Below are 14,789 nucleotides of genomic sequence, written 5' to 3' on the forward strand. Positions count from 1 at the left end.
TCAATACAATTTATCGCCATTTACAATCAAATAATATTGTGCTCAGAAAGTTTCTGGAACTTGGGTAATTTTACAAACGTAACGTTTCAAATAAACTCGAGGACGCGAATCCAATAAGCGATTTATTCCAATTTATTCAGAATGTTCAATGGAACAGAGTATTATCAACACGAATAATATTATAAGTAGTATATTAAACGGGAATGCTTTGATAAATTTTATTTTAATTTGCTTCTTCTAAATGCTTCGGGAAACCATTTCTGGTTTTGTACTGTTCGAATGGTCGGGGAGTCAGTGCAACCTAGTAGTTGAGTGAAATTTCGATGGAGTAAAACGAGCTTACATTCGCGCCACCTGATGGTATCTGTTCACTCTCTTGTAACGAGCGTTGTCGACTTACGGCCGTCCCCAATATACTATCTACAGATAGAGATAAAGTACTACCTTCTACTGTCAGTAATTAGCTGTCAATAATCTGAAGCTGTCGCCAATATAAGTCATTCTTATCGCCTTATATTGGGACGCGTGAATTGCAATTTCCATACAAACTTCTATCGCAGGTAAGCTATACGTCGTCCCATTGACAGACAGCGTGTACGGATAAGGTGAGTTACCGTCGATAAGTTTATTGGGACAGAAAAGTCAACGATAGTTACGATTTTTATCTCAAGTAAAAGATAGACTGAATATTGGGAACGCCCGTTAGTGTCAAATAAACTTAGATAAGGCTACGAAATAAAAAGGTATTTCACTATTTTACCAGTGAGAGCCTCTTTTGCACAGGATGCCGGCTAGATTATGGGTACCACAATGCTCGAATATTTCTGCCGTGAAGCAGTAATGTGTAAACATTACTGTATTTCAGTCTGAAGGGCGCCGTAGCTAGTGAACCTACTGAGCAAATGAGACTTAACATCTTATGTCTCAAGGTGACGAGAGCAATTATTGTAGTGCCCCTCAGAATTTTTAGGTTTTTCAAGAATCCTGACCGGCACTGCATTGTAATGGCCAAGGCGTATCAATTACCATCAGTTGAAAGACCTGCCCGTCTCGTCCCTTATTTTCATAAAAAAAGTACACTCGCGGATCGAACCGGGGCACCGTGATGATTGTAACGGCTCTGGTAATTGCACCAACGAACATTACTCCTAAAAATTGTATTTCCACGTAAAACTTTTTATACCAGAAAAAATTTTTAACAAAAAAACAACCGACTACAAAAACGCTAATCCAAAACAATAGATACAATATGCACTAAAAAGTATAAAAATAATTGCGTATTTTTATACAATCTAATTCTAGTTACGATTATTGTAATTTTGAGGTTACAAACATAAAAAACAAAAAACATACTGACGAATTTAGAACCACTCCTTTTTTGAAGTCGGTTAAAAATGATTTTTGATGGTCGTAACGCATTCAATTTATCTGCTGGTTGTTGCATCCAATCCATATATATAAAAGAGTTATATGTATATTTGTATGTTCCCTAATAACTCCTTAACTATTCGACCGATCTCAATGAAATCTTTTGTAATAGATTCGTTGAAGTTCAAGGAAGGTGTACATATATAATTTATATGGCAAAACAACGTTTGCCAGGTCAGCTAGTATAGGATAGTCTATACTTATACAGTATATACTTCATTACTTTATATGAAATATTTGATATTTAAAACGGTTTTAACTAACACGATTCATATATTGAATGCAGCACCTTCTAACTAATTTGTTTTGTATATTACAGCCATTATAAAATAGGTACTCTATTGATTGAAAAGAGTGGCTGTTGAGTTGTTGAGAAGGTAAGGGATGATTCAAAAGGCTTAAACAAGCCTAATTGAATTAAGTTTATTTGACTTCAAGAATATACCAATAAATAACCGCATTGTTACACGAAGAGCTAGTCATATTGAGCTGCCAATGGTGAGAAGTAACTATGGAAAACATACAATAACTTTTGAAGGAGTTCACAAATATAACAACCTGCCCTCAGAAATAAGAAATGCCAAAACATTGACTTCTTTTAAAGCGAGCCTTCAAAGGCATATACTCAATAATTATGAAACGTTTCAATAACATATGTGGGTTGTTTTATGTCTTATCTATTTGCCTGACATTGTATTAATTATCACTGTATGTAGGTAAGTACCTACTTTAATTGTTAAAATGTTAATTTCTCATGTAAGTGACAATAGGTCTTAATGAGAATAAAGTTATTTAAACCTAAATAACCGCATCCGGATTTTGAAATTCCCTTTGAAAACTGACAATAGATGAGCTTCATAATAAAGTTTAGCTTATTTCACACATGAATTCTTATCACGAAACGATAGCTTTGAGCAAATTGAGGTCTACATTACAGCACAATTGTTGTTTTGCTACGGGATGTCAATTGCATTGTTTGTTTTGTAGTCGTACATATTCCGTTGCGTTTACAATGTACTGTGTAGTCTTGTCTTTGTTCAGGCCAAATATTCTATGTTTTTTACAATGTTAATATTTCTTCAATTGTAATATTTTAGTAGTGATCCTTTATGAAAAAAATACCATTGAAGTTGAGACTAAAAGCCATGGCACGTATTGCCAATAGCAATGAAACAGTATTGCCGATATTGTGCTCTCTTTCCCTCTTACACAGGTACTTTTAAATTTAACCTGTGTTTTTTTTTCATCATTTATTTCAGAATCAAAATTACATAGCATATATACAAACTATTCTACCAATCTGCGCAGCAGTTATTCGGCAGTAACTCTCGTGTTTCGTATATTATAAATATTAATTGTCTCCAAACCTATAATATGTTATTGTGTGTGACAATTTGATAGTCCCTACCAATATTTCTTATATCTATTTATTATGGACATTGTTCTAAGTAAAACTTTCGGGCCAATAATGAAGAAGTAATGGTGAAAACAAGTTTTTTATAATGTCCTGTACTTATAATTTTTATAACTCTTCGAAATCTCTTCAGTCTGACTGTTTATTGTCAGTACATTTATGAAAATTTAATATACCTTAAACAGAAATCGTCACATTTTTGCTCTTAATGGTGATTTTCATTATTATAAATATTAACAAATAAGGGTGTATGAGTTACACCTTTAACGATAAGTCCGAGAGAAGTAAAAGTCTTTGATAGTTGATATATTGATAGTTGATAAATGATATATTGATAAAAAGATAAAATAAACTGATAGATTCTATAATGATATGTTGATGAGTTACGCGCGGCGTGATTGATTCCCGATGACGAACTGATTGTCTAAATGACCATAGTTAATGTATGTGGCGTAAAAGTGCTGAAATAACAAATGTACGTGCGTTGGCCCGTACATGCTACCGGGCCGAAAGATGGGAGATGAATGATAGTGATGCGAGTGCATAACATGATAACAGACTTAAATAACAAACATTGTATTTTGATTACAAGATGATTAAACAGTGTTACTTAATATTACAATGAGCTAATGTCTCTACGAAAGATTGGCGACGTACTCCTATTAACATAACGCGCAATTGGTAACTGATTGGCACTTTTTAATGCACTGACACTTTTTCTATTTAAATCGCTCATTTCGATACTACATTGATTAGCGTTCGCGGCACTACACTGATTTGCGACACTTTCACTAACACTATATACCGTGTTCTGGGGGCGGCCAGCAGTAACACTAGCCGACGGTAGCCGGGGGCGGCTGAGGCTCCTGCCTCGCCTGCCCGACGCGGCGCCACCGGCTCCGAACGACGATGACCACTACAGTGACTATACAGCAAATGCCTGCAACGTAAATAGCCACGTAATGATGTACGTCGTGGTATTATAATCGATCTGCTAGGACTCCCTCAGAAGTATCCTCCCGGACTCCTTCATCTCTCTTATTTGTTGACTTATCCTCTCTAAGTCGACATATACAGGGTTCGTGATATTTATTGTCTCGATAGCTAATGATGGTATCGAGATGTTCATGATAACATTAATAGGTGGAATATCTATTTTTATAACATCAGCTGACTGATGAACTATATTTGATAATTTTCTGTGCAGAAAAAGTGTGAAGGAATCACCTTTGATTATGCAATCATCGCTTAGTGTAATAATTCCAGCCATCATAAGTTGCCTGGCGGTAACATGACTCTCACATATGATTCTTATAGTACCTTGACTGCAACAGAAAAATAAATAAGTATTTAAATTTTGTCCAAGAATTGCGACAAATAGAATTTGTTGCTTCGCATCAGTTAACAAATAACTGATTTCTCAAACACAAATTCTCATCTGATCTCATTTGATAAATAGGTTGTTTCATGGCATGTGTATGTATCAGTATCGTATTTAACACATGCTTGTCTGTCTCTTTCTGGCATAGGTACGTAGGAATCTTTCTGTATATTTATCGCTACGTAACTTGATATTGGAACTAATTGAATCATATTTTTATTGGCTTTAAGTGGGATGGGAATCCTTTTATAAATATCATAATTGTCTCTTTTCACTAAAGGAATATTAACTTCAAAAATGATAAAATTCTTTAAGGCTCTCGCTTTAACGGTAAGCAGATGGTAGATTTTTGATAGGTCGGACTGAATATTATTCAAGGGCAAACTCAGATCTTTTGATAATAGTCCGGTAATGATATTTAACTCATTCCTTAACTGATCAGGTGTAAGGAGGTGGAAGTTAAACTTTCCAAGGTAAATGTCGGTAATAGAATCGCTTGCGAATTGCTTATAACAAATTCTAGTAGGCTTCATAATATACATAATATTTTTAAGGGTAAATGTATACACTTTTATAATAAGCCCCTACCACTGTTCACGCATTATCTATAAATAAATTTAAATTTTTATTAAAAAATGGCTCTGTTGTAAATCCTACTACTTCTCAGCTGAATATCTAAATAATCGGTTAGCCTGTGACTAGATTATGATTATTTTATAGCAATAGCAATGACGGTACAATATTGTATATTTTATTAAAAAGGGTGCAAAAAAAGAATGCTAGGAGAGTTTCTTCCGCCCCTTCTTCTCTCTCAGGGCGCCATTTGTTTCCGAAGTAGTATTTAGTATGTTAGAAATGCATCAAAAAGAATTCTAAAGCAATCAATTTTGAGGAAATTAATTCCTTTTATGCCTTTTGTCTAAACAAGTGTATCAGGTAAAAAGTTAGTTCATAATCTGATAGGAATAAAAGTAAAACCATCCAGAATATTCAACGAAATATGATAGCGTTCAATACCTACACAAAGAAAGTCTGAATAATCCTTGAAATAAAAGAAAACTGTTAAAATCTTTTCTATTTTAGTTGACTCTGATGAATTTGAAACGAAATTAAAAGTTATAAACTTAAAGCTATTGGCCTGTAATAAGAGGGTTGTAATAGTAGACAATTGAATTTATTAATGAAACTTATCACTACACAGTATAAAACAAAGTCGCTTTCTCTGTCACTATATCCCTATGTATGCTTAAATTACTTTTCTCTAAATATTTCACGTATTAGGTATAACGCCTTTCGTTTGCATTTTGTGCTGCATTTAGTATTTATGGCTAGGTTAAATCTATCAATTGTTCAAATTCTGTACTAAAACTTGACATTTTTACAATTACTTACCACACTGCCACAAATGCGATACGATCAATATATGATATTTATTATGGGAAATTGCGCGCATTTTCTTTTTGCACGCGCCAAATTTAAGGTGATACTTCAAAGCCTACTTCAAAATTATAATTTAAGTGATAAAATGCATGTATTTTATAAAAAATGAATATGAATTATAAATAATTTGATAATAATAAAAGTTGTTTCGTCTTAATGACACTTTTATTTATTCCATAAATGTAAATGCATTTTCAGCGGCATAAAACCTCTTTGTTTTACCAAGAAAAACTGTATTACCCAGTTAAATTGAAAGTTCTCTGTTTACTCTCATATAATTTGCAGTTAGGTACTAACTTAACTCTGTAGGGATAATTCTATAGTACACCAGTGTAAAATTATTATGCACGTATGTGTTATAGTTCGGCTTATGGCCCTAAGAACGATTTAATAAGGCACACTTTACGAGCAGTGTGTTGAAAAGTAAATATAAACATTTGATAATCTTTTTTTATTATGTTTTAGGGCTACGAAGATGAGCCGATATCGAAAATACTAGCGCACATAGGAGAAAGTGATACAGTGCTGTTAGATCGATGGCAATTAACTGTGGAACCGAATACAGCTGCATCAGGCGAGGACACCAGCAACGCTAAAGCCGATCTGCCTTTAAACGTTGTTAACAATTATTTTTCTTTCGGCGTCGACGCTCACATTGCCCTCGAGTTCCACGAGGCTAGGGGTAAGTTCTATTTCAAAAGTTATAATTTTAAAGTTTATAAGAAGAATGTAAAAACTATTGTCTATGCTATGCCTTTATGTTGTATTGATTAAAAAAAAATGTGTGTGTGTGTATGCAAGTCACACACGGTAGAAGTGAAACTTCTGAAAAGTTCCTGATTAAAAATACTCATTGAAGAGTATTAAAAAATAAACAGTCGCTTCATATAAACTGTCATTTCAAAAATACTCCCAATTTCGTTCTCTGCACCCTCGAGATTTGAAAACCCCGGATACGATAATCATAATTTTGCGCGGCGGACATCTTGGATTTCAAAAATGACCTCAAATTGGTTCTCTGCACCCTCGAGAACCCCGGATACTATATCCATATTATTGAAGTCATAATTTGGACGGCGGCCATCTTGGATTTAAAAAATGATTCCAAATTCGTTCTCTGGACCCTCGAGAACCTCGGATACGATATCCATATTGTTAAAATAATAATTTTGCATGGTGACCAAAATAATAGTTTTATAAATAAGAGCTAGCAACGGTGCCTCTGTCGTCCCGCTTTTTCGTTTCATCGAGTTTAAAATCACAACGATTCTAAAGATGTTTCACTTCAGAAAGTGTTCTATCTCCGCCTTGCTAGTAAATCGTCTTTACTAAAGGGAAATTAATGAGGTTAAATTAAAATCAAAATTAAATAACACACAGCATTTCAATCAGTAAATGTAATAAACTTGTTGCATGTAGCATGAGATAGGATTATACCACCACACTCCTCAATGAAGGAGCTTACAAAACAAATCACTATCAAGTCAACTTGGGTAAATTCGTTGGACTCCGCAAATAATTACTCTCTACAGAATGCGTCGGCTTCGTACTGATTCAAAGCACGTCAAGTCTATGAATAACTTTATTATAAGACACAACTTAAATGCGATTTGAATTGACAATTAGGTGGGTACTTTTCACTGAAACACTGTCGTTGCAATTTTACATTCTGAAATTATTTTAAAGTGAATTTCAATTAAAAAGGCATTTATTTTTCTCAAAATTGATTCCTGAATTCCGTCATTTCTAACAGTACCACCGCTTCGGAAACAAATGGCGCTTTGAGAGAGAAGCGGCGCAAGAAACTCTCCCAGTATTTTTTTTTGCGCTCTTTTTAATAGAATATACAATATACATTCTAAATTAATCTGTTACCCTTACTTCATATAAACATCTATCATTATATTATTATATTTGATATTCTTTTTCGCCATATGAGGTATCATAATATACGTCGACCGAGAAGTTAAAAGAAAGTAACGGGGGCGGTGACTTCGATCTTTTTAAAAATGTCATTCCCCCGATACGAACACAAGACGATATCGTCTCGACGGACGTCAGTCGATTAGTCATAGTACCTGTATTGAAGTGATTTTAAACGTTTTACGTCAAACATTTTAATAAAACCACTCACTTCTAGAATAGGAATTGTGGACTAACGTCCACAATACTGCAAAATTATTCAACTTTTCGGAAATGTGATAAAAATAATGGTAATCAAACCTGTTTAAATACTACAGCACTGTGTGAAATGTATTAAGTATATACTTAATCGATGTATTTTAATTAGGACAAATTACAGACAATGAAGATTTTACAGAGAATATACCTCTTTGTGTTGCCATTTTAATATTGGGTTTATAATTACAATAACAATTTAATTAGAATGTTCCGTAGATTATAATAAAAAAAAAATATCGATAAGGATCCGCCCCTTTTCACTATTACCGCATCAATTTGAAATACTGGGATGATCCAAGTATTTATTTAGTTATGGATTTTATAACATTGAGTAAAACTTCTAGTGGCTGTATACTGTAATTCCGACGACTAATTTTTATATTTGAGTTGAGTAAGTTAGTCTATAAAGCATTACGGCCTTATAAAAAAATTGGCATAAAGTTGTACCTGAACAAAAACCAAGACTATATAAAATTATACAAAATATAGGTATTTTGCTTACGATTATTTTATTCGGACGTATCACGTTTCCCGCGTTTATTTGCAAGGCTACTTGACATTCGGAAAACTTCATAATTATCATTGTATTGACAGCGATAAAGTCACCATTTTGCATATTCTTGGTTTATTCTTAGCTATAAATTTATGCCAATGTTTATTTGTAAGGCCGTTAATGTTTTAATTTTCGTTCACGTTGTTGTAAATTATTCGTTATTTTTTTAGAAGCGCATCCGGAGAAATTTAATTCACGAATAAGGAACAAGTTATTTTACGGTACGGCTGGAGGTAAAGATCTAATGCAACGAAAATGGAAGGACTTAGCGGACTTTGTTACGCTGGAGTGTGACGGTAAAGACTTGACGCCCGTCTTGAGGGAACATAAAGTTCATGCTATCGTCTTTTTAAACATTCCAAGGTAAATTTAAGTTACATCATTATGTGGTTGCACAAATATTTGCTTGAATCTGTGGACTAATATTTTTGTTGGATTTTAGTTATGGGGGCGGAACGCATCCGTGGAATAAATCACTCGGCGCTTCTGAACCCTCTACTGAAGACGGCCTTATAGAAGTTGTAGGACTAACCACATATCAATTGGTAGGTATCACAGAGTATATTAAATAGAAATATACCATTATATGTAGAGAGATAAAACCGGTTTGGAATGTTTTATTTTTCAACCACAGTTAAAGTTGTGAATAATGTATAACTATAATCGCCAAAATGAGTCGAGCGCGCTAAAATTCATTGCACCGCATCATCCATCCGATTCAATGTAGATTTAAAGTTCCACACATTAACATTATAGGGTAGGCTAGGGATGTTTAAGCGAATTTTGAGTCAATCAAATTATTTCTTGAATGTTTAAAAAAGCTTACTTTTAAAATATATGTGAAATTGCTAATATTGCCTATTGATTTATGTAATTAGAGTTTCATCAACGTTCTTGTATCCTTGTTTGAAAAATAGTGCTGTTTTTACAAAAAAAAAACTAGAAACAGTCTGTATAATCTGTGCGAACTATTATAAAAACTATGTGTATCTGAGTGGCGTAGTACAACTCTAGCGTATATTAAAAATAGCAATGAGCCGTTTTAATTAATTACAGATGACTGTCACGTGGAACAGAAGCCCCTTAATACCTGTATTAATTCATGGCCAGCCTAGAAATCCGTTTTGTACTTTATTTCAGCCGCTGCTGCAAGCCGGCGGCCACGGGACGTGTATAACACAATGCAAGAACGCCAAGATTGTTACCACTAAGGTGATCCCGATGCAAGTTGACGGAGAGGCTTGCAGATTGGCACCTTCGACAATAACTCTCTCAATCCTGAACCAGGCAATCATGCTCGCAAAGAAGAAGCCGGGACGTGTATTGGCGCCGTAAGTATTTAATATTATAATGTGTGCAGATAACATCGCTTAAGACTCTCTCGCTCTTCGTTTATATTAAAATGGAAATCAGAATACTTATTCATGATTTTACTGACAACACCAGACACGTCGCGTTAGTTAATTTGTGTACCATTACTTTATTAAGTAAATATTGCTTAGAATCTTACAAGATAACTTAAAAAAACATATGGAGAGAAGATTAATTGTTGTTTGACTCGGGAATATTATTTATTTTCCGCTAATCCACGCATATTTTGTATCCATGATAAAATTTTTCGTAAATCTACTAATATTAAAATAAAGGGGCTATATTTCTTATTTTTTAGAAAACTACGCATGTTATAAACTAAAAATAATATGGCTCTATTCATGCGTAAAATATTTTGGAAGCGAAAATTATTTTTAATATTTCGAAATGAATAATTGCTATGATAAAAATTTGGCATTTCTTCCTTTTTTCTGAATGTACTTATTGTATGAATTTTACACAAGCAACCATTTGTATTCCCGCGAGTAACTTTAAAAAATCACCACAGGTAAATATTTTCCTTTCTCTCCCCAACCTCTGTACAAATTACATTATTTCGTTGCCACGGCCCAACGGAATTAAAGTCAAATGTAAGAAAAATATGTTCTAATTAACTTTCCTTACTCAATGAGAGTAGGGATTTTGCTTATTTTATTTAAATATGCTCAAATTGTTTTGATCTCTGTCTCAAATAATTAACATGCGAATAAATAAAAGCCTCTTCTGTCGTGATTACGTCTTTCTTTTAGATTTTAATTAGTGATATTTACCGCTATTTGCTACATAATCATACAATTATTGATAATAATTATTTTTCTTACATCTTTATGAATAAATCGGTATAAAAGTGACTCTTGATTAATTATCTTATTATTTTCAGATCATGATCATTCGAACGTTGTATAAAAACATAAAAATTGATAGTACTCAGCGTCCATTATTTGTAGTTACGGTTACAACGAGATCTCATAAACTGAATTAGTAAGACAACTGAAATCAAGTCAAGTGTGTGTATTGTATATATTATTGCCAACCCCCAAAATGGGTGCTGTTGATATTAATAAGTTTGTATCACAAAAATATTTAAATAGTGTATGTGTTACATCTTGTGCGCTGATACGGAGCCCTTCGTATGCAAGTCCAAATTCCACTTCACCGTTTTTAAAAATTTTTTTAGGCAATATAATTTTATCTCAATATTTTCGTTGCGGTTTGCACCTTAGATAATTAATACGTCTAGATAGAGTCTCTTGCTGTTAGACAACCGATAAAAACAGACCAGGAATTAATACTTTAGTGTGCGTGACAAGCTACGTCTTACACTCGCGATTTATATGACACTTTGTGTTAGTGTGCGTGAATTGCTCTAAATATAATATGTTAGTTCTAAACACAATTTTTTTCGACGTTTTCACAGCTGTCATAGTCTATCTAGACGTATAAATGAATTACGGCCGTTTTCAATATCCTATCTATCCTTAGTTTGATTTACTAGAGGTAGACGTAAAACGATAGATTTCGTTTTACGTTTACTTACATTTCAATAACCTATCCACAGATAGCATTGGACTATAACTAATAATATAACTATATGGGACATAACTATGGATAGATAAGATTTTGTCATTTAACGGTGATAGCAATATATCAGTAACTAGACATAATTATGTTATTGAAAACGGCCGCTAAGGTTTGCAGCTATCATCGTTTTTAAGTGTTGTTAGTCTTGTGTAATTTCTCCGACGTATTTTATTAATTTTTTTTTTTACATTAACAGCCTTGCCACAACGGACAAGCTCACGTTCGCGGTGAATCTCATAACAATGGCGGACTACGAGCGTCACCACTGCGACAAGGAGTTGTTGGCTAAGACGGGTGAGTGTTTTGCGTTTATTTACTCTGCGCTAATAAGCCAGCTGTCACGCCATTTTGTATTCTGGCTCCCCTTACACGTGTCGCGTATATTTTGTTGTTACTGTTGCGACCTGGGAAATTGGAATCTACAAATCAATCCACGTTTTAATGTAATTCGTTTAAATACTCGACAATATACATACTATAAAAAGAAAATAATATGTCGGAAATGAATAATGTAACACCTCATTATTTCACTATCATAGCCTGGTTTGTCGCCTTGAGAGCCGGTTTTTTCCTTTTTTTTATGAAAATAAGTGACAAGACGAGCAGGACGTTCAGCTGATGGTAATTGATACGCCCTGTCCATTACAATGCAGAGCCTCTCCGGATTCTTGAAAAACTCCAAAAATTCGGAATGACACTACAACTGCGCTCGTCACCTTGAGACATATGGTGTTAAGTCTTATTTGCCCAGTAATTTCACTAGCTACGGCGCCTTTGAGACCGAAACACAGTAATGCGTACACATTACTGCTTCACGGCAGAAATAGGCGCCGTTGTGGTACCCATAATCTAGCCGGCATCCTGTGCAAAGGAGCCTGTGCACTGGTAAACACTGGTGGTTTCCTTCGATTCTACTGCGAAAACTTCTGAACCGATCGGAATAATAGTTTTAACATGATTTGAGGAAGTTATATAATATGTTGGTGATTACTTATCCGGAACCTATAATTTTCTTACTTGGAAAAATCTGTACCGGGTGTAATCGTTAAGTGTGACCAGGCGATTATTCCGTAACTATTACAGATATAAAAAAAAAATATGTAGAAAGTACATTACCTAATCAGTAAAATTACATCAATAACTTTTTTTAAATTAAAGTTTCTACTTTAAATTACTTCTGTATGCAAAATTTTGATATTAAACACTCCCATTCATTTAGTATGGCAGTATTAGAAAGGTCCATTGTATCGCACAACAAGGACATCACTTCAAATACAAAATTTTGTACTTACTAAGAAATAAATATTATTTAACTAAATGATCGTTTTATAACTTTGTTAGGTTGATAAACAGTTTTCTTTAATATCAGTACTAAGCTAAAATAACATTTTAAAATAACTTAAATAAAACCTTTCTACTAATCTCTTACTAAATGTATGGAAGTGTTTAATAACAAAATTTTGCATACTTCTCCTTCAATTTTTAAAAGTTATTGATTTCATTTTACTCATTAGTTAACGTACTTTCTATATCAATTTAAAGTTTTTTTATATCTCTAATAGTTACGGAATAATCGCCTGTGCACACCTAACGATTACACCCTGTATATTCGCAATACAAATAATACAGTCGATGACATTCCATTACATTTATGCAATGTATACACGGGACAGTCGTCAAGGAATTAGCAGTTATAACATTCCTGTAACCTTCTTATTTAGAATTCTATTATTTTCACTAATACACGGTTAAAAATGCATTTATTATAGTTAACAATTCATTCAACATTACTAGTCGCTGCTACTCCAGCACTCAATAATGTTGGGGCTACTGAAAACCAGTGCTACATTGCCACGCCATTGCAGCTTATGACTGAGTTAGCTCCATTTGGTGACATTCACTGCCGCACAGCACCTTTTTCGTTTTTAGCTATAAATTATATTATTTAATTGGTTTTATTTGTTAGTTTTAAGAATTTATTACTCATTCTGGTTTGTTATTTAATAATTGTGTGGTGGTGGTTTGTTATCAATAAATTTTTATTCTATTCTATTCAACCAACACACATTAACAAATCAAAATTGTCATCCATGACCTACATATACCTACTATTATAAAACAAAGTCCTCCGCCACGTTTGTCTGTCTTTTTGCGATAAACTGAAAAACTACTGCTTCTCGAGGAAGGTTTTAGTATAATATTTGTTAAGATTTTTATACATATTTGTATAAATTCACGATATTTGTTGGAGGTGTCGGAAAAAAATAAGCCTTCTGGGAGCTTTCAACGAAAACGCTGTAAGATATAACAAAATAATGTATTAATGGAATTGTGTATGTTATCATAGGTCTACAGAAAAGGCTGCAATGGCAAATATCTATCTGTTAAGAATAACATACTACATCCATTTTAATACTTTAGAAAATTGACGATGATAAAGCTGTTTACACAAATACAATATTAATCCTAATCATTTTATTTCTACATAATATAATAACATTATTCAGAAATAAGTTTTTGTTTCATTTTTCACTTATTAACATTAATTACACATTTTCGATGTCTTTAGATTACATTATTCCCGAATACTTACATCATTTTTCTTCTATTGACAGAACAGCGTCTGTTGGGTCAGCTAATTATTACTATGTCAGGTCGTCTTTACACTATATTATAGGTATATGTAATATATTCTATGCAAGTGGAGATTGAAATGGATAGTATGTAGGCATTTATATTGTTTATATTTATTCAATAAGATATTATAAAAAATGAATAATAGAATATTTCATTCTATTATTCAGTTCCCGCCCGCTTCGCTGGGCGAATTTATAAAGGAAGGAACGTTGGAATTCGAAAAACTTTGTTACCATAAACCATCTTGGATAAATTTCGCATCGAATGGTGGTAGTTTCATGTCGATAAGATCAGTAGTTTAGGCGTGAAAGAGCCCCAAACAAGGACCATTTTCTTTATATAATTATACTAGCTGATACCCCGCGACGTCGTTCGCGTACGTATTTTTACACCTTGGGTTACATTACTGGACTTTTAGTAGGGATCCCTAATTTTTTGAAAATGTAATATAGCCTATAGCACCCGGGGATAATGTAGCTTCCCAACAGTGAAAGAATAATTCAAAGCAGTTCAGTAGTTGCGGAGCCTTTTCAATGCAAACAAACAAACAATCAAATCGTTCCTCTTTATAATATTAGTATAGATATAGATTGACATAAAGACTCTTTGTTAACGCGGTTTCTACTCAATAGCACTGCCATAAAATTGTATTGTAACAGTTCCAACTCACTGCTATATATATTTCTCTCTAGATAAATGAACAAATTGCGTTTTGAGCATTTTTTCCAATTACTGCGTGCATTCAAATCGTAAATTTGAGTGTAGTCTGTAGTTAACGAGTCAGTCGGTCGAGTTGTATACAT

The 14,789-nt window shown here is 33.5% G+C and overlaps 1 protein-coding gene across 2 annotated transcripts in view; it reads left to right on the top strand.

Moving 5' to 3' along the window:
• Positions 1-14,789, top strand: part of LOC126970618 (eye-specific diacylglycerol kinase) — a 315,315-nt gene that overhangs the window by 279,407 nt on the left and 21,119 nt on the right. For both annotated transcript variants that reach the window (XM_050816663.1, XM_050816662.1), the window contains exons 8-12: positions 6,129-6,345; positions 8,568-8,760; positions 8,840-8,942; positions 9,538-9,728; positions 11,546-11,643. In XM_050816663.1, coding sequence (XP_050672620.1) covers positions 6,129-6,345; positions 8,568-8,760; positions 8,840-8,942; positions 9,538-9,728; positions 11,546-11,643 — 802 coding nt within the window. The remainder of the gene's footprint in view (positions 1-6,128; positions 6,346-8,567; positions 8,761-8,839; positions 8,943-9,537; positions 9,729-11,545; positions 11,644-14,789) is intronic.

The sequence above is a fragment of the Leptidea sinapis genome, chromosome 21 (assembly GCF_905404315.1).
Source record: "Leptidea sinapis chromosome 21, ilLepSina1.1, whole genome shotgun sequence".
Taxonomy (NCBI): Eukaryota; Metazoa; Arthropoda; class Insecta; order Lepidoptera; family Pieridae; genus Leptidea; species Leptidea sinapis.